This window comes from Leiobunum rupestre, chromosome 9 (assembly GCF_980474605.1).
Source record: "Leiobunum rupestre chromosome 9, qqLeiRupe1.1.hap1, whole genome shotgun sequence".
In the NCBI taxonomy this organism is placed as follows: Eukaryota; Metazoa; Arthropoda; class Arachnida; order Opiliones; family Sclerosomatidae; genus Leiobunum; species Leiobunum rupestre.
The window spans coordinates 28,082,290-28,103,826 of NC_143392.1; the positions used below are offsets into that span (position 1 = coordinate 28,082,290).

The 21,537-nt window shown below is 38.9% G+C and overlaps 1 protein-coding gene across 2 annotated transcripts in view; it reads right to left on the bottom strand.

The window, feature by feature from the left end:
- Positions 1-3,909: 3,909 nt before the first annotated feature.
- Positions 3,910-21,537, bottom strand: part of LOC149927064 (uncharacterized) — a 173,772-nt gene continuing 156,144 nt past the window's right edge. Inside the window, exons 7-11 of one of the 2 annotated variants that reach the window (XM_090159356.1) lie at positions 9,154-9,576; positions 6,732-7,009; positions 6,575-6,655; positions 6,004-6,175; positions 3,910-4,593 (exon numbers count right to left, since the gene is read on the bottom strand). In XM_090159356.1, coding sequence (XP_090015482.1) covers positions 4,387-4,593; positions 6,004-6,175; positions 6,575-6,655; positions 6,732-7,009; positions 9,154-9,576 — 1,161 coding nt within the window. In that variant the 3' untranslated portion in view covers positions 3,910-4,386. Of the gene's footprint in view, positions 4,594-6,003; positions 6,176-6,574; positions 6,680-6,731; positions 7,010-9,153; positions 9,577-21,537 lie in introns of both variants that reach the window. The other variant, XM_090159355.1, reaches the window with a different exon arrangement.

Consider the following 21,537-nt stretch of genomic DNA (forward strand, 5'->3'; position numbering starts at 1 on the left):
GCGTAAAGAAATTATCGAACATACATTCACTAGCCGTGAAAAGGGATAAGGGAAAAAGAGAGAAAAACAGCGTCAAAAAGTCTAGAGAAAAGAGAACAGTATTTTTTTGAAAGGAAAAAAGTGTCCTAAGGAAAATTTTATTCGTAAGTCTTCCCGCTGAGCCCGGACTTCATTGAGTTTTCTCTCAGTCGGCGGGATTTGAAATCGGAAGCTGGAAGGAACGAATACAATATTGACTCCTTGATTGATTCTCCAAATCCATCTGTCGCGAAATTCGTCGAGATTTAAGCCTTAGGCTTTTACCTTTCCCACCTTTGGAAAAGAAAAGCACTCCGTAGAGAAAGTTTGGGATTAAGGTGGAAAATTCCCTTTTTTCTTACACTTCCAACCATGATACGCGAGAACATATAGCTTAGGAAATATAGCGCCATCTACCTTAATATCCGCCAACTAAATGTGTGAAGAAATAGCAGACGACTTTTTAATTTCAATGTTTTACAGTTTAAACACAGACCACCTACCCCAAGAACGACTTGCATCGAAAAAGGTGTTTCCAAAGTGGTGCGGTTTTTTTACAGCAAACAGAAAATTCGTTATTTTACATAATTATAATAAAAAGTCGCGCGCAAGCCAGCTTCTACAATATATTTTTACAGAGTTGGAAATTTTATTTTAAATAAAACTCAAAACACCAGGTTATTTTAGTTTAAACCAGGTTATTTTAGTTAAATCAGGTTATTTTGGATTAAACCAGGTTATTTTTGATTAATCCAGGTTATTTTGGATTAAACCAGGTTATTTTGGATTAAACCAGGTTATTTTGGATTAAACCAGGTTATTTTTAAAAAATCCAGGTTATTTTGGTTTAAGCCAGGTTATTTCGGATTAAACCTGGTTATTTCGAATTAAACCAGGTTATTTTGTTTAAACCAGGTTATTTTAAACATTGGGTAATTCCATGCCAAATCACCCGTTTTCGGGAAAAGTTTCCCACGGCACCATGCGCGATTTAGACGTTACTTTACACGTTAGTAATATAGATAGTTTTAGTGGGAAATCCAAATTTTTAGCCCAAAATTCAACGTTGTTTTTAAAATATGATTTTTTGAAAAAATGATGTCTAGGGTGTACATTTTAGAAATGCCGAAAATCTTGGTATGTGCGTACGAATAACTCAAAACGTATTCAAGATAGACCCACGAAACTTTTTATACTATAAATATAGGTAACAGTGAGTAACTAGGAAGTTTTTTTCCGAAATATATAAATTAAGTTTTTAAAAAAAAATATTTGAAAATGGCGATTTTAACAGAAATTTCGTTTTTTGAGGTATACTAAAGATGATGTTGTCGCCAAGATATTAAATCGGAGATAAATATGAGAGTTGATATTATGTTAAATGGACCCAATGAACACGAAAATAGCGCTGAAAGAAATCTCAGGAATTTAGTTTTTAAGTTATAGCTACGTGAACCGACCTATTTTTTTGAAAAACTACCAAACATGGTAGTGATTGCGGCAAAATTACGGTACGTAGGGAGTTGAAAATCAAAAAAAGGTTGCCACCGCTAAAAAGCTAAGGTTTTAAGCTACAAAATACGTAAGTAAAAAAGTTGTTCATGGGAGACCTAAATAACCAAAATCAAGATTCAATTTTAAGTTATTTCAACTTGCTACGTAAGTTCTAAAACTTCGCACACGTGGCGCGGCAAACTATAACGTTTGTTTCTAGTTTCTACTCTTAGATATTCCTTTTTTACGGATTATGTCGTGGGCTTATCAGATTATAAACAGATAAACTAAAGATTTGGTCTGCTACAAACTTCCAAAATATCGTCTAGTCACAGTATACAGGGTGTTAACTAAAAAACGATACAGAGCCAATTACTCAAAATGTGTTTTAGGTAAGAATTTGAAATTTGCAGGTTACATAGAGGGTGCAGGGGGACAAATGACAATGGAAATTTCAATGACCTAGAACCAGGTCTTCAAGGTCATTCAAATTTTATCTCTAGAATCGTTAGGATTAAAAGAATGGTTCCAATTCGAAATGTGTTCTACGTTTAATTTTAAGTCTAAACAGCTAAAATGGATGTTTTTAACATTTTGTGTACACCAAATTTCAAATTCTTACCTAAAACACATTTTGAGTAATTGGCTCTGTATCGTTTTTTAGTTAACACCCTGTATACTGTGACTAGACGATATTTTGGAAGTTTGTAGCAGACCAAATCTTTAGTTTATCTGTTTATAATCTGATAAGCCCACGACATAATCCGTAAAAAAGGAATATCTAAGAGTAGAAACTAGAAACAAACGTTATAGTTTGCCGCGCCACGTGTGCGAAGTTTTAGAACTTACGTAGCAAGTTGAAATAACTTAAAATTGAATCTTGATTTTGGTTATTTAGGTCTCCCATGAACAACTTTTTTACTTACGTATTTTGTAGCTTAAAACCTTAGCTTTTTAGCGGTGGCAACCTTTTTTTGATTTTCAACTCCCTACGTACCGTAATTTTGCCGCAATCACTACCATGTTTGGTAGTTTTTCAAAATAATAGGTCGGTTCACGTAGCTATAACTCAAAAACTAAATTCCTGAGATTTCTTTCAGCGCTATTTTCGTGTTCATTGGGTCCATTTAACATAATATCAACTCTCATATTTATCTCCGATTTAATATCTTGGCGACAACATCATCTTTAGTATACCTCAAAAAACGAAATTTCAGTTAAAATCGCCATTTTCAAATATTTTTTATTAAAAACCTAATTTACATATTTCGGAAAAAAACTTCCAAGTTACTCACTGTTACCTATATTTATAGTATAAAAAGTTTCGTGGGTCTATCTTGAATACGTTATGAGTTATTCGTACGCACATACCAAGATTTTCGGCATTTCGAAAATGTACACCCTAGACATCATTTTTCCAAAAAAATCATATTTTAAAAACTACGTTGAATTTTGGGCTAAAAATTTGGATTTCCCACTAAAACTATCTATATTACTAACGTGTAAAGTAACGTCGAAATCGCGCATGGTGCCGTGGGAAACTTTTTCCGAAAACGGGTGATTTGTCATGGAATTACCCCATTGCTACATTTTACTTTGAATCTATTTTTCGCTTTGGTTTAACCGTGTATACATATTACAAGTCTCACGTGACCAGAACAAAGTTTTAGTTTTAGTTTCGTTTTTGTATAAATGCACGGAGACCAGGAAAATGCCTCGAAAATTTTATAGCAAAAATACGAAATTTTCAAGCGAATTAAATGAAAATATAGGGAAAACCGTAAGCAAAAATCGGGATTTTTATCGAAACACAGTAGCTAAAATAAATTTAAATATAGGATGAAGAAGGGTACACGACGACGGAATGTTTTCGGGTGAGATACTTAACGAGAAAACCGGAGGAATTGTAGAAAGGTATTGAAAATATAGGAAATGTGGTCACCTAGTAATTTTTTTAGAAATGTAATAATTTCGGTAAGAACATGTACAAACATTTTGGAATAATTTTTAGTTAATTAAAAAAACAATTATTAAAAAAACCAAATTAATTTTTAAAAAATCCCTTAGTTTAAACTATGATTTAAACCAGCCAACTCTGCATTTTTAATTATTGAGCGTGCTCGTGTTTGCACCTTCAAAATTGCCTCTTCTTGCCGTAAGATGGCGCGTTCTTAATATAGCCGCATCAGATTCGAGACAATTTTTTTTTTAAAAATTACTACCAGCGATGCGTGTTCCTCTTGGGGTAGATGGTCTATGGTTGTAACTTTCAGCTGTTGTGTAGAGATAATTTTGAAGAAACAGAGTTTTCATATATTCAATACTTATGACCAAAATTTAAACAACGCACGAAGCTATAGACGAAAATAATTTGTAGACTGATTTTAAATCGTCGAAAAAAACAAACTTTTTATTTGTTTTTATGGTACAAGACTATAGTACAGTTTCTTTAGCAAAGGTCCGAAGACCATTTTACATCGTAAAAGGAATTGAAACGAAGAGTTTAGTAGACAGTCACGGAAAAGAAACAAATACCTAATTTGAATATAATTATTCTAATATATAATTTTTAATTTATCTATATAACTATCGATGCGTCGTATATTTGGCTCGTTCTCTGTATATTATTACCTTGTATCACAAAACGCGTCTGTCACAAAAGGTAGTGTCCGACAAACGCGCAAATTGCTACGCTAAACACAAACGCACTCTGCACAGGGGTAAAGGGTAACGAATGCCGGGCTAGTTTGTAATAAACGCGTTGAAAGAGCACCATTTTCCAACAAAACGACAGTTTGGTCTCGCGTTTTGATTTAGTAGCCGCGAAATAGCATTGTCAGATGGTTGTTTACCTGGTAACTCGCGGATGGGAGGTCAAACTTTGAGGTCGGACATGACCTTCCGGAAATCCGCCAGCAGGTTGTAGTCGGGATCCTCAATGTCCACCATATCTTCGGACGTGTCTTGTTTCCTAAAGACGGGGTTGTAACGCGAGAGTGACAGTGGACAAGGCAGTAGTTCCGGCATCACAGAATGGTGCGTTATTAAGGCCGTCAAAGTGCAAAATTCCTTCATAAAGCCCTGATAATTAATCAAAACAAGCGTTAGTGGATGGTAATTTTGGACGTTTATAATTCTGGTTCTCATAAATGTGTCAGTTGTCCAATTTCTATTATCTTAAATGTTTACTGAGACATAATAATTATCAGCTAGGCTAATACCAAAAATTTATACATCAATAATAAAAAAAAATAGTTTCCGTGATTCATCTTTGATTCCATGATTGGCACGAAATCCCGTGATTCGAGTAGGATTCCACAGGGCGACCACATAATATTTTTAATTTAAAGGGGAATTGTCACCACCCTAAAATTGGTTAAAAACCATTTAAATGGATAGAGGACGTCCGAAAATGGTTAGAGAAAAAATTTCATGTTAACATTTCCAGTATTTGATTTATTATTAGCAACCAAATTTTTAGTTTTATCCCCCCGACTCGAGAATCTCAGAACATGGAGAAAGTTAGTGCTCAGAACCGCTTGGTTGAACCTACCTGCAGCGCCATCTCGTGAACGAAATATTATTTACCCCGGTTTTATCGTTTTTCGGTCGGAACTGTCGTCTGCTACGACATTCTCCTTGGCTTTTCAACCGAGTTACATTCGTAGATTGTAGTTTATCGTGTTTTTAAAATGCCTTACACGCCGCAATTTCCCAATTTTTTTCCGCTTCATTCATTTGGCGCTGCACGCAGGTTCGACCGCGATTTCTGAAATTTTAGGAGCCGTTTGATGTAGGTTGCGGAAAAAGTAGCGTAACTTTTTAAATACTTTTCCAATAACTATAAAATTTCCGGGACATAATCATTAATATATTTTCTATCATTCTCTTAAAAAACATCGTAAATTTTGGTTTTGGTGAAAATTCCCCTTTAAAGGAATTATAGGAAATTTATCAGCGAAATATAGGAAAATATATAGGAAGCAAATCGGGGGGAAAAGGGAAAAAATAGGAAGAAAATTGGGGAAAAAAAGGAAGAAATAGGAGAAAATTAATTATACAATAAGAGAAAACGGTTGTCAAAATTGTTAAAAGGGGGAATAACATTCAAAATAAAGTTGATAACCGATAGATATAGTCGAAAACTTTCGGCGAACAGGGTTGGAAATAAGCATCTTTAAAAACTAGGTCGATCCTGTTTTCCGGCATTCGGACATTTGTACCACCGTTCGGACGAATGAAATTCGAATAAATGTACCCAAATCATCTCTTCAGCCACGCGAGCCAACACCTCCCTACACTTACTATTATACCGTTAACCTCAACAAGGAAAGGGGAGAGAAAGAACTTGCAAACAAGCTGGGGGTGCACATCTTTTGAAATTGACGTCAATTCTACGTCACTTCACTCAAAGCTATCAGTAATTATTTCAACTAATTGACACAATTATGGAACATTATTACAGACTTTGAATGACTTAGTGGTAAATACTTTGATTTTGAAGCCTTTATGCGTCCTCATGATGAGGTAGTGGGCGATACCGGTTGGTTGAAAGTCTCTAGGTACCCTTAGTGATAGGGCGTAGCAGCCGGGTTTGCTGGTACTTTCGCGCACCATGAAGGACCCTACCGGTTCTTGGGCGAGAATCTCCAACGCTATTTCCCTGCAAGGAAATAGTTAGCGCGTAAGAACCAATTGGTCCAAGCAAAAGCGACATAAGACCCAAAAGTGTGTCAGTACGGTATAACGTTTAATGAGAGCTTGTCGCGAAGTAAAACGAGGGAGTGGTAGAGGGGGTTGAAAATACGTCATCAAAATTTGAAATTTCCTCCACTTCAGCGCCGCCAAGTGAGGCGTTTTAGAACGTATGTCTACGGGATAATAAATCGAAGAGATAAAATCGGTAGACCATAGACTAAATTATATAAAGTTGCTTGTACTATTCCAACTAGTAGGTTAAGTAGTCTATTGTGAGACTAGCTCTCAGTAAATATTTTAACGGGTGCACACACTTTTGGGTCTTATGTCACTTTTGGTCCAAGGAAGGTAATTGAGGCCGTACCTGGGAATTCCCGCCTGGAACCACGGGGCGCCTCTCAGTTCGCGTTCATCCTCTTCCTCCTGGGAACTCAAGGAGTCGTGCCTGTCGTAAGGGGGGAAATTAGGCCTAATTTTAATGTTTAACCACATCACCCGTTCGTAAAAACAACGACACTGACCTTTCGGGAATGGGAGGCGGGGTCACGACGCAACTTCCGCTGCCCCGCCGCTTGCTACTTCCGGCGCTAGTGGAGCATTCCGATTGAGAATCCTCGCTGGGGAGAGTGTTATTTTCGGAATTGGACGACTGTGACGCCCTCTTGCTGTTAGGACCCGAACTCATGTCGGAAGATGACGTGGAAGACACGGATCTAGCGTCGTCCGCTTGACTTTGAAACGACGCTTTGGAGGTTATAGTCGGAGTTGGGGGTAAAACTACCACCGTTTCACCCTGAACCTATAAGGGGGGAATAACAACTTTCTTTAATGTTAAGACCAAAATTAGTTATGTTATGAAACGACGCATTGGAGGTTATAGTCGGAGTTGGGCGTAAAACTACCACCGTTTCACCCTGGACCTATAAGGGGGGAATAACAACTTTCTTTAATGTTAAGGCCAAAATGAGTTCTGCTTTGAAACGTCGCTTTGGAGGTTATAGTCGGAGTTGGGGGTAAAACTACCACCGTTTCACCCTGAACCTAAAGGGGGGGGGAAATAACTTTATATTAAGGCCAAAATTAGTTATGTTTTGAAACGACGCTTTGGAGGTTATAGTCGGAGTTGGGGGTAAAACTACCACCGTTTCACCCTGGACCTATAAGGGGGGAATAACAACTTTCTTTAATGTTAAGGCCAAAATGAGTTCTGCTTTGAAACGTCGCTTTGGAGGTTATAGTCGGAGTTGGGGGTAAAACTACCACCGTTTCACCCTGAACCTAAAGGGGGGGGGAAATAACTTTATATTAAGGCCAAAATTAGTTATGTTTTGAAACGACGCTTTGGAGGTTATAGTCGGAGTTGGGGGTAAAACTACCACCGTTTCACCCTGAACCTAAAGGGGGGGGGAAATAACTTTATATTAAGGCCAAAATTAGTTATGTTTTGAAACGACGCTTTGGAGGTTATAGTCGGAGTTGGGGGTAAAACTACCACCGTTTCACCCTGGACCTATAAGGGGGGAATAACAACTTTCTTTAATGTTAAGACCAAAATTAATTATGTTTTGAAACGACGCTTTGGAGGTTTTAGTCGGAGTTGGGAGTAAAACTACCACCGTTTCACCCTGGACCTATAAGGGGGGAATAACAACTTTCTTTAATGTTAAGGCCAAAATGAGTTCTGCTTTGAAACGTCGCTTTGGAGGTTATAGTCGGAGTTGGGGGTAAAACTACCACCGTTTCACCCTGAACCTAAAGGGGGGGGGGGGAAATAACTTTATATTAAGGCCAAAATTAGTTATGTTTTGAAACGACGCTTTGGAGGTTATAGTCGGAGTTGGGGGTAAAACTACCACCGTTTCACCCTGAACCTAAAGGGGGGGGGGGAAATAACTTTATATTAAGGCCAAAATTAGTTATGTTTTGAAACGACGCTTTGGAGGTTATAGTCGGAGTTGGGGGTAAAACTACCACCGTTTCACCCTGGACCTATAAGGGGGGAATAACAACTTTCTTTAATGTTAAGACCAAAATTAATTATGTTTTGAAACGACGCTTTGGAGGTTATAGTCGGAGTGGGGGGTAAAACTACCACCGTTTGGCCCCCGGAATCCATAAGGAATAAGAAACTTTCTTTAATGCGAAGGCAAACATCAGTTCGGTTTACGTGAAAACTGTTTTTGGGAATAATTTATTATTTATCGAGAAAACATCCCGAGCCGGTAAAAATATCGCATCATTATTTTATTTCCAACTACCATAGTGATACCGCCCCTAACCTGATACTATCAACATAGCGTTATCGAGGGGTTCACCCGTCTGAAAATAAACTGCCAGGTCAGATCCGATTGAAGTCCTCTCCGGAATATGAGAAGCTTTGTATACAGACCTTTTGGCGCGGGAAAAAAGATATTAAGTCTAGGAAAAATGGGCTGAGCCGTTCTATTTAGGGTGGATAAGAACGGAAGACAGTAGCCCCTAGACCCAGGTTTTTTTCTTTAGGTCCCCTTCCCCTCTGGGTGTTTAATTATGGAAAAGGGGTAAAAACCCAAAGAAACAGTGGGAGGATGCCTAAAAGCCTCTGGGATAAAGATAATAACTCCGCCGTACTGTGGCTATAATCTCGCGGTAGATAACGGTACAGTCCGTTGATTAAATATTCACCGCTTTCAGTTCTGTTGAGTTTGGCTAGAGCGCAAAATGAAAGCGGCATCATTCGCGAAGAACCTAATGTATCTATCTTTGGATAAAACGTTAACTAAAAAACTAATTTCTCGAAAGAGGGAAAAAATATCTTTCTTTGGATTCGACGTCCCCGATGGGGATGAAAAAAAGTTAAATTTCGTTGAATGGATGACAAACATTAAAAGGAATCGCGAATCCCGGAGGGATGAGACTCGGTAATTTAATATCGCGGAAATGGGGGGAAAAAAGGTAATTTACCTTGGGGCATTTCTGTAGGTCAGTTCTGTCCGCGCCATTAACTTGACTCGAGGAATCTGGTCCGGTTGAATCGGATTGGTTCCCTTCCGTTATCGTCCACGAGGATTCGAGCGTTTTGACCAGAGGCGGTTTATCGCGGAATTGACTGCAAGAGTTGAACTCGGTCGGGGAACTTAGCAGGCCCGTGTTGTCCTCGCAACTACTGGTGCTGCTGGGCGACCACAAGTCGGACGAGGCGGCGGCCATGGCGAAAGCTCCGTCCCCCCGGGACGTCGAGGGCGAATTGCTTTGGAAAGACGTCGGCGGATGTCTTCTAGGAGTCAGAGGGGACATGCGAATCCCCGACGCTAAACCGGAGATGGCCGAAGCGCCTCTTTCCGCCAGTGGATCGTGATGCTTCGTATGGGCCACGACGGTTTTAGCCTGCAAATGTAAAGATATTCATAAAAAAAAAGTGATTCTTTGCCGATCACATTAAAGGGTAGCATCATAATATTGTTACATAAGTGTGAAACTTCCTATTCTTCACACGCAAAGGTTTTACTGACAAGGAGACATCCCGAAGTGTAACCCACCGATTTTGTTCAAACTCGGGGGATTGGTAGACCTTCGTGTATCATGAAAAATCCTAAAGGGAATTTATTCAATGGGCAACCGAAAAATGTTTTTGACAACACAAAATATTAAATTTTCCCATTGAAAATAACATGGGATTTTAACCTCAAATTGATCAAAAGTTGATCAGTTTTGATGTTTTTTTTTTGTCAATTTTTATCTATTTTTTCTATTTTTGGAATTTTAGAATTTTTGAAATTAGTTAAAATTTTTCACAGGGGGGCTATGAATCGATCAGAATCCCATGTTATTTTCAATGGGAAAATTTCCATTTGCTGTTGTCAAAAACATTTTTCGTTTCCATGGCAAAACGGTTGCCCATTGAATAAATTCCCTTTAGAATTTTTCATGATACACGAAGGTCTACCAATCCCCCGAGTTTGAACAAAATCGGTGGGTTACACCTCGGGATGTCTCCTTGTGAGAGCTATTCACAAGACAGTCTGCATTACGGGCTTCGTCGCCGTTTCGCGCCCACTTGCTAACGCGTCACGCGTAGCCTTTGCCAGCGCCTCGCTAGGGGGAGATTTTCTTCTGGTGAAATATTTCCCAAAGTGACTAACTTGTGGAACACTATTTTAGACTTATGGTAGCATTAATAATAATAATCAGTTAAGCACCACCCTAAGCCCAAGTTATCTAGCGACATGTAATGTCATTATCCCAGCCAGGAGCAACAAACACAAGGAGAACGCAGCTAACCTTTAAACACGCTAACGCAGTGTTGTGTGCAAATTTCATTGGTCCCGCCTTTTCGCTGAACGTTTTACGGGCGGGGGGAAGATAATTACTAAATTTCCCCCTTCCGACGGCAGCAGGCGCTAAAGCGTCTAACCAATGAAAAATGTACGCAAGAAAATCCACGACTTTTAACGGGTTGCGTTCTCCTTGTGTGGGGTGCTGTGTTTGTTGCGTCTAGATCCCAGGTACCCGGGTTAAATTGCGGAGGAAGGTGGTGGCAAGCCCTTCACACCACGCGAACCGTTAAGCCGGTTTCACACTCGACGGAAAATATGCCGGAAAGACGGTAATAAACGCCGAGCTGAAAATTGATTCCCATTCGATATACCGCTAACGTTCTACTTTACGCTGCTTATTTTCCGTCGAATGTGAAACCAGCTTTAATCAACCGGTCTCGCAAACTCTACGTGGAAGGAGTAGTTCTGAGTTCCCAAAGGAACAGATATTAGAAATTGCTTATATAGAAGGAAAGATATTTCTTGAATTATTTTTGGCAATTTTAAGAATAATCCGGCACTGGTCGTAATGCAAGCTAGCAGTGATACCACACGAATTCGCGAAATGCATTATGACCAATGACGTCATCAAAATATTAAAAAAAACTATAAAATAATACGAATTATACCAAACCGTGAGACAAAACCACACGACAGCATTTAAAGGGCATAAAACAATACCTGTTTAAATAAAATGAAACAAAAAAATAAACGATTAAAATACTTTTTCTCAGCGTCACGAGCAAAAGCTTTTTAGTACTTTATTGGCACGCGCCTTTCGCACGTGGTCTTCCAATTCCAAAATCTTTATCAAAAACTTTAGCTAGTGACGTAGAAAAAACATTTACACGTGACCTCCCGTATTTTATAGAAACACCTCTCAAAGACAATATGAACTAAAGTCTGCTAACCAGTTTACTTTTAACGTAAAGTTAAAAGGAACCACATATGGACTGAAATGTAAAGGATGATAAAATTAGCGAATAAGTAAATTAGTCCATTATGAAAAGGGATAATAAAGCTAAACCCTAAACAAATTTCTGGCTATTTATTTTATTTTATTTTAATTTTTCACACGAAGATCTATTTGGTCCGAGTTTCGCGTCTTTTGTTTGCTCGAAGACCTATCGGTTCGAGCTATTTTTTATTTTTTAAATTTCTTCAAATTTGTTTAGGGTTTAGCTTTATAATCCCTTTTCATAATCGACTAATCTACTTATTCGCTAATTTCACTATTAACGTAACTAGCGCCAGTTATTCCTAGCTTCATTTAAATCTGGAGTTCACCATAGGCGCCCGCAGGGGGGAGGGGCAAACCGGGCAAATGCCCCCTTTTATGAGCTATAAATGCACTAATAAAGGTATGAAGTTCCTTCCCCCTTTTGTTGACACTCCCTTTAACCAAACCATTAAAAATCGAAAATCCATAATGAATTTAACGGTGTCGCTAGATGGCGACTGTCTTTGCAACTTGTTTATCATATACTCCAGTTTATAAGGAAGAACGGCCGTACAAATCAAGGACAGTAAATACAGGGACGAGAAAGTGTATTGGCGGCCTCTGTTGGAATATATTACCTTAAACGACCTAAACGCAAGGAGAGTTAGTTGTAAACAAAAAAAAATGGCGGTCACCTAATTTTAGCGGCTCTTGACGAGGCTTCAAAACAAATGGGCATTTTTTATTTACGCTGGTAGTTTTACTTTTAATTTAACATCAAAATGGTAAAAACTAACTACAATAGCACTGTCCATGGCTGCGGTTTGTTTACATCTAACTCCCCGTGAATATGAAGACGTTTCAAATCGAAATATTTTTTCCTGCTTTCTCGTCCCTGTATCTACTGTCCTTGTACAAATTAACCTAGATCGCCGATAAAAAATCTGCCGTAAGCGGCTAAGCTCGCGTCAAGTGGCAAAAAGCAGGCTTAAATTCCCATCGTTCAGAAAGCGGAGTCTTTCAATCAAAGTCGGCAGACAACGACACTCGACAACAAATCCCTTCCCGGAAAGTCAGAGTGGCTTTCAGCGCCTTGGAAGACGGGCTGAGACTGACCGCTCCTTGTGTGCCGAAGATCTTACCGGCGACGAAAAATGGCAAACTCTTCTTCCCGCGGATTTAGTCGGACGCCGAAGACAGAAACCCGAAGTTGCGAGACTCCTTTATCTAGCAACGAGTACTTTATCTTTTGGGAAAACACTAATCCCAACTTTATAGAAACCCGGGAGGGGGATTTCACGTCGTCAGGACAACCCGGGCAATTACCTTCACCTTATTTACTATATACAACTGCGCCTACGCGGGGAAACATACGTATTTTGTACTGGTAAGTAGAAAGGGGGTAGACACTTAAGTAATCAGTTTTACTTATCAATGGAAATCACTTAAAATATCTATGAAATCATCGAAAATGGTGAAAAATCAATCACAATCACAGGAAAAATGGTGAGAAATCAATATAAATCACAGAAAATGGTAAGAAATCAATGAAAATCATCGAAAATGGTGAAAAAGCAATGTAAATCACAGAATATGGTAAGATTTGTGACCGTCAGATATTATCCCTAATTGCTAATTGTATTTCCTTCAATTAACTTTGGTTGGCTGTTTTATTAATAATTTTTATCATCATTATTACTATGTTTTTTTTAGGTCATTCTGTAATTAAGTAAACTTAATTTTGTATCAGAGGGCTATAAGTCGCACTAAGACTTGGCCCTCTAACCTCTTTCCAATACGCTTAAAAAATAAATAAAATTTGATTTGATTTGAAATCAATGAAAATCATCGAAAATGGTGAGAAATCAATGTAAATCACAGAAAATGGTGATAAAGCAATGAAAATCATCGAAAATGGTGAGAAATCAATGAAAATCACAGAAAATGGTAAGACATCAATGAAAATCATCGAAAATGGTGAGAAATCAATGTAAATCACAGAAAATGGTAAGACATCAATGAAAATCATCGAAAATGGTGAGAAATCAATGAAAATCACAGAAAATGGTAAGACATCGATGAAAATCATCGAAAATGGTGAGAAATCAATGAAAATCACAGAAAATGGTAAGACATCAATGAAAATCATCGAAAATGGTGAGAAATCAATGTAAATCACAGAAAATGGTAAGACATCAATGAAAATCATCGAAAATGGTGAGAAATCAATGAAAATCACAGAAAATGGTAAGACATCAATGAAAATCATCGAAAATGGTGAGAAATCAATGTAAATCACAGAAAATGGTATTTCATTAATTTAAATGGTTTTAATATAAATTGTTTTGTCTCATAGGAAAAGGTTAAGCCTATTATTTTGAAACAAGTCGTCACGTTGTTAAAATGTACTGTACTTATCGGGAGGCGTGCGTGGGTCTTTATAATAACGTAGGCCCATCGCGTAGGCTTTAGAGATAAGCCAATAAGAAGCTCCAAACGGGTACGCGTCTCGTCAGATTTTTATAAGGTTAGCGGCCGTTTAGGGAGACTTCAACTCCCATGGAGTTCAAACAAAGAAGAACTTAAAGCCATGTTTTTAAATTTTTAACCTTACACGTTTTACGATATAGTTTTTCCTCGAGTATGAAAATTTTTTTCGTCTATTTTACGGAAAGGAAATTGATAACTTAGATAAAGTTCGAGGCAAAGGCTTAGAAGATCCTTACCACTGCCAGTTGCGTGTGAAAAGCCGACCAATACGATACAAACTTTACCCTTTTCCACCCTACGATGTAAGTGTCAACTAACGTCGTAAGTAGTCTCGATTTCAAAGACTCTAAAGGTGATTTTTTAAAAAAAAGAATTTTACGCCGGTAGAAAACGTTTCAAAGATAAAGGGGTTTTTGTAGTAAGAGAAAAGGATGAAACCCTGCGGGGAAAGCTCGCTTATAGGGGGGAGGGTGAAAAATTGTAACTTTTTTTATATCCATCTTTGGGTGGGAAAATCATGTTAGTTCCTCAGCGAACATGTATTCACTCTCATTCTATCAAATCTCTCCCAAAAGACACCTTTTCCAAACGGAATATCCGTTCCAAATAAAGGCGGTAGTCAGAACACTTTAAAACTTTCTATCAGCGAATTCCAGTGGCGTTGCCAGAAATTCGACCAGAGGAGGGGTGTGTGTCAGAATTTATAGCCCGGTGTACCTAGTAACAAAGACCATACCACCGGACGCCTATCATCATAGTGCCCTACGCCAGCGTCCCCAAGCCCGGACAGGTGACAAATCCCGCATGGGCAGCAGAACCCTACTACTGATGGTCGCACCTTTGACGCAAGCCACTCAACCCAGCAGAAGGTGCAGCAATGGGTGGACCAATCCCCACTTCGCACACAGCAGTGGGATTAAGAATGGATGCTGTAGCAACTCCAGCCGACACCCTACCTACACAGGCCCTTAATGGGTCAGGGTGTGCAATAACTGGTGGCTTTACCGGGGAGTCGGGGTCCGGCTCTTGTAACCCATAAGGGCGGTGGCGCACTGGGAGATGTTAGCTCTGATCAAAAGGTCATATCTCCACCTCCGACTTCGGTCAGGTTTGGGCTGGATACTGGGCTTCGGCTCAGGCTAACGGAGAGAGGGTCCAGGCAACCTGGCCACCTCGGCGGATTGGGTAGCCTGGTGTGGGACGGCGGGCCTCCGTATGAGGGCACGGCGGTCCTGTTTCTCGGCCTTTTGGGGTCCCACCGGGATCTCCGGTGCCAGCTGTGCCGGGTTACTTGGACTGCTGTGTGCCCGTTGTTCCCCTTTAGGAGCTCTCTCCAATGGGCTTGGCTCTCCACCTCCGTAGGTAGGGTGTCGTCTGGAGTTGCTATAGCATCCGCTCTCTATCCCACAGCTGTGCGTGAAGTGGCGGGCTGGTCGTCCCATTGCTGTGCCTTTTGTCGGGATGAGTGGCTTGCGTCGAGGGTGAGACCATCAGTAGTAGGGTTCTACTACCTGCCCCGGCTTGTGGACGCTGGCGTAGGGCATTCTCATGAGACCACCGGTGTAGTAGGCTTTTTGATTCGCTTGGAGCACCGGTATATAAATTTCTGACCCTACCTACACAGGTAAGGAGGGTCAAGACTTTGTAAAGTTTCTGTAGGGTGTGATGAATTTCAGTTCAGTCAAAGTTATACCGGGGGAAGGGGTGAGGCTGGTCCCGGGCTCGTGCAAAGAGAAATCGGGGCCCGCGGCATATTATGTCATCCCGGGCCCTTCTAAATGGAATCTTCAAGGGAGAGTGTTGGTAAAGGGCCAAACAATGGACCCATATTGTACCGGCCGAGCAGAGATAAATCGAGGCCCGGGGCATATTATGTCATCCCGGGCCCTTCTAAATGGAATCTTCAAGGGAGAGTGTTGGTAAAGGGCCAAACAATGGACCCATATTGTACCGGGCCTCTAAAATGCATGCTTTCGGGCCCTTGGGATTTTGCCTCCTAACCCCTCTGCACGGGGGGGGGGTGCCTTGGGTATTAGCCTAGCTGATTATTATATTAATATTAATATTTACCGGGGGTCGGTGCGGGGTGAAACTTTAATACAGTCAAAGCTACGCCAAGTCGTGGGTATCATAATATGTAAGAGTTCAAAGGGGTCGAGGAGGGAAATAATTTAGTACAGTCCAGTCTATGCCCACAGAATCAACTCCACTGTCGAACTCAAGTAATCGTTAGCCTACATAGATTTCAATTAAAATACTTTCCAAAAATAAATTATAAATTCAGAAACGGTACCGTTAATAGATTATACGATAGAAGTTCAAAGGGTGCCAGCATTTTTGACTTTTAAATCGCTTTTCGGAATCGCGGTTTCCAAGGCCGAGGGTGGAGTTATAATTTGCTACTTTACCATTTGATTGAATAACTTAAAAGAGTGAAACCGGATGTCTCGATTATAAATCCAGCAATTAAAATGCACGAGTATATAGCATGAAGCAGCCCCCTTTTACAAATTTGCATAAGGAACGTCGAACAAATTTACCGATTTAAATTATAAGTCAGATCACGACGTGAACTGCATCAAACCTGGCTCCGTTACAACTTCATTTTTGCTTCGTTTCCTCTTATAAGGCTTATTCACACGGGCCTTTATTTTTTTTAATCCGACGAGAAATCCCGAAATCCAACGAGAAAACCCGAAACCCGACGAGAAAATCCGAAATCCGACGAGAAAACCCGAAATCTGACGAAAAATCCCGAAACCCGTAGAGAAATCCCGAAATCCGACGAGAAAACCCGAAACCCGACGAGAAAACCCAAAATCCATCGAGAAAAACCAAACCCCGACAAAAAACCCAAAACCCGACGAGAAAACCCAAAACCCAACGAGAAAACCCGAAATCCGTCGAGAAAACCCAAAACCCGACGAGAAAACCTAAAACCCAACGAGAAAACCCAAAACCCAACGAGAAAACCCAAAACCCAACGAGAAAACCCAAAATCCATCGAGAAAACCCGAAATCCGTCTAGAAAACCCGAAATCCGTCTAGAAAACTCAAAACCCGACGATAAAACCCAAAACCCGACGATAAAACCCAAAATCAGTCGAGAAAAACCAAACCCCGACAAGAAAACCCAAAACCCGACGAGAAAACCCAAAATCCGTTAAGTTAAGAAATACGAAATATTTAAATCCTGCGTGAAATCCCGTTACACATTCGGTATTTATATTTCAGAACTTTGAAGAACTGCCGGGTTTTCTGACCAAAGCAAAAAAAAATTTGTTCTCTAAACTAAAATGATAATATTAACATTAAATACCTTTATCGGGGCAAAATTTACATTTTATAGTGGAAATCGTGTTTTTATAAGGATTACGAACAACTTTATTAGCCCGAAATCTCGACAACGTTTCATGGAACGCGCGAACAAAAACGCTAACTCCAGCAGACAAATTTTTTCTGTAACTAATAAAGACAAAAGTCGCCTAAAAATGTAGGCTCGTGCGAATAGTCCTAAAACATATTTCGATTTGATAAATATTCAGACTTTTCAGAAAAATAAAACTGGGATCAATCGAAAACTTTTAAAAGGGTTTATTTCCAATCCTAAATACCCGAAATAAGATTCCAATCGAAAATGCAGCCGGAATGGAAAAGCAAACAAGTTTTGAAAGTGGAAAGAGATAAATCCCAAATTTGCTTCGCTGTTAAGATCGCTTCGCCAAACAAACAGCGATTAATAGTCCCAGTCGGGACTTACCCCGAGCTTAACCTTTATTCGTCAACGGGTAGACTTTACCCAACGACCCGCGGTTGATCGGGCTATCAGGTCGGTCGAAGCGATATTTCTTCCTGGCGCAATCCGGAAGTTCATTGCCGGTAACATCCGCGTGGATCGTAAAAGATAAGCTTCGGAAAGCGAATGCAATGAAATCCAGAAGCTGAGTGCCATCATCTATTTACATTAACATAGCGATGGAATAATCCTTGTATACAACTCTGAATTATCCTCAATTCCACTTTTTACATGGTTCTCCAAAAATGAAGATTTGTAGAAAAAAAATATTGATATTTTCATTGATTTAGATATTTATTTATTTTAAGTTAGAATAAACCACCTCTGGACTGTGAGAAGGATGATAAAATACGCGAAAAAGTAGATTAGTCCATAATTAAAAGGGATAATAAAGCTAAATCCTAAAACAAATTTGAAGAAATTAAAAAACTTACTAATAACTCGTACCAATAGGTCTTCGAGCAAAAAACGCGAAACTCGGATCATATTTATGTATTTATTTGACTGTTAGATATTTAAAAAATTTCCTAATTTTTTGTATTAAATTCATCTCATTTTCAAAATGACTTGATTCAATTAACAAATTTGGATACATCTGGAATCAAGTCTATCACGATAATCCAGTTTGTTTCCAATTCTGTTTGGAACAAATAATTTTTATCAAATCGGAATAAATTTCAATCTAATATAAATTGTAATTCGATCAAATATAACGTTTGAGATTATACAATTTGGTTGAGTCCAATTTTGCAATTTGGATATAATTTTGGAATTTGATCCACCATTTTCGTACTATACAGGGTCTTTTTTTTTGCTCGGAAAAGTGTTTTTTTTCAAAAACTATTTATAGTACCGATTTCAAATTTGGAAGGTCAATTCTCTATACCGGGGGACATCAGTTTGAGAAATTTGAGCGTTTTCGGTAATGTTTTTCACCAATTTTGAAAAATTATTTTTCGACCACTAGGTGCGAGATAAAAAATTTCTATTATAAAGTTGTAGGCCGTCATCGAAAACCCTTAAAAATTGTTCACTCGACGAAAAACAATTTATTTATCAGTGAAAATTCGAGCTTGAAAAATTTACAAGTTGGTGAAGCCAAATTACGATTGTTTGAAACGATAATTGAAACCGAATTACCTAATCCAGTTGAAACTTTGGTTAAAAAAAACGACCGGATTTAAAAAACACGAGGCTATAGGTTAATCCTAAACATGCATTGGGTATTTAAAGGAAAACTTTGGGAGATTATTATCAGTATTTGATAATATTTCGAACAATGCCTCGTTATTCAGTAGCTGAGCGTACCGAGATAGTTGCCATTTACTATGGAGAAGCAGCGCAAAACCTTAGAAGAGTGACTGAAATCTTCGCAGAAAGACATCCAAATGGAGCACCATCTGTAAATACAGTAAGACGAGCAATTCACGATTTCAATCAATTTGGTAACTTGCAACCTAGGTTTCGCGGATTGGGTCAACCGGATTTAGACTTCGAGAACAATGTACTCGCGTACTTTGTGGCATATCCTCGTCACAGTTGCGCTAACGCCGCTGCTGATTTGGGTTGTTCTGCAAATCGTGTGTGGAAAATTCTTCGTAAGAATCGCTATCACCCATACAGAGCTACGCTCCACCAAGGACTAATTGACGGAGACAATCAAAGACGTTATGAATTTAGCAACTGGTTACTAAATGCTGTCCAAGAAGATAGACAATTTTTGCGCCATGTTTTGTTCTCCGACGAAGCGTCATTTTCTAGAGATGGGCCCTTTAATCATCAAAACAGCCATCTTTGGTCTGACATCAACCCACAATGGGGTTTTGAATATCATCACCAGGTTCAATTTGAACGGGTCAATGTTTGGGTTGGACTTGTTGGAAACCGTTTGATTGGTCCCTTTTTCCTGCCGACGAACCTCAACGGCCAAAGGTATTTACATTTTCTACAGAACGAACTGAGTGACGCAATCGACGACCTTCCATTGGCTGAAAGACGTCAGTTGTGGTTTCAGCAAGATGGCGCCCCTCCGCATTTTTCCCGGCAAGTAACTGAGCACCTCAACAACGAGTTTCCTGAAAGGTGGATAGGGAGAAATGGTCCAGTGCATTGGCCAGCAAGGTCACCTGACCTAACACCGCTGGATTATTTTCTCTGGGGATTCGTTAAAGCAAAGGTATACGCCACGCCCATTGAAACTAGGGAGGAACTCATTAGACGAATAATCAGTGCTTGCCGAGACGTCACACCAGAAATGGTAGAGAAAGCGTTTGAGAACTTAATTGTCCGCGCACAAACCTGTGTTGCAGCCAATGGTGATATTATTGAAAATGTTTTGTAAAAATTTATGTGAATAAAATATCTGCATTTAAAAACCAAACGTGTACATTTTTTCAAGTGTGAAAACTCTACTACGTTTGTATTAGACTTGTTCCCTTTTCAATTATCGTTTCAAACAATCGTAATTTGGCTTCACCAACTTGTAAATTTTTCAAGCTCGAATTTTCACTGATAAATAAGTTGTTTTTCGTCGAGTGCACAATTTTTAAGGGTTTTCGATGACGGCCTACAACTTTATAATAGAAATTTTTTATCTCGCACCTAGTGGTCGAAAAATAATTTTTCAAAATTGGTGAAAAACATTACCGAAAACGCTCAAATTTCTCAAACTGATGTCCCCCGGTATAGAGAATTGACCTTCCAAATTTGAAATCGGTACTATAAATAGTTTTTGAAAAAAAAACACTTTTCCGAGCAAAAAAAAAGACCCTGTATATAAATAATAAAATATAAAACTACTCGTTTGAGTTTTAGATATTTAAATGTTACTGCTCCCGGTATATTTAATTTCTAATTTTATATACTAAATTGAAGTTGTTCTTTTTTAAATTCAATTACTACTGGTAATTTCATTGTTACACATTTAAATTTTACTGATTCCGGTCTAATTTATTAATAATAGAAAAGTGTAAGTTAATCCTGATTAAATTTAATAAATTTTGGTAATTTGTTCTTTGCTAGATTTCCTACTAAAGCTATTACATAAAATTAATTTAATTGTATCAACAATTTTATCAAAATGCATTAGTAATACTAATTTTAGTTTTTTTTAAACAGCATTCTAATCTAAGCACTACACGTGGCTGCCGAAAGGCGAATAAATCAAGACGTCCAACAAATTCGTTTTACCTAAAAATAGCCACGATTAATTATCGGAAATAAACCCCGGTTTGATTATGACAAGCTAATTAACCTGACAAACTCCAGGTTAGGAAACATTAATTAAAACGCCAATTAACTTTCAGAATACTTCCTTCCAAAGAAATTAAAAACACGGGTCCACGCCTCGTTCGCACGATTCAGATAAGTACATATAAAAAATATAAAACGTTTTGAAAAAAAAACTTACCTCAAACATTTTATTTTCCGAAGAAAAAAAAAGGTTAAAAGACGTAGTTTAAAATTTGCATACGAGCCACAATAAATCAGTTTAAAGAAAACACCATCAAAATTTAAGGGTCTAAGTCGGGCACAAATGGCCCTAAGGCGTTGGAGAAAGTTACTGGTTCTTATGGCCCACACAACTCCAGCGAAGAGCCTATCTTATATTTTCTCGAGCTAGTCTATCCTAGATAGCAATCCCGATAAACCACCGCATGCCACACTATCCCGATCTTAAATCAACCCACCAAATCAGGTAAATCTATCCACCTACTAAGAAAAGCACGGGGGGGGGGGGAGTATAAACGGGGTGATAAATTCCCGACCCTCCGTTTTCGCCCCTTCGCGTTAAGATTTTTCTTCTT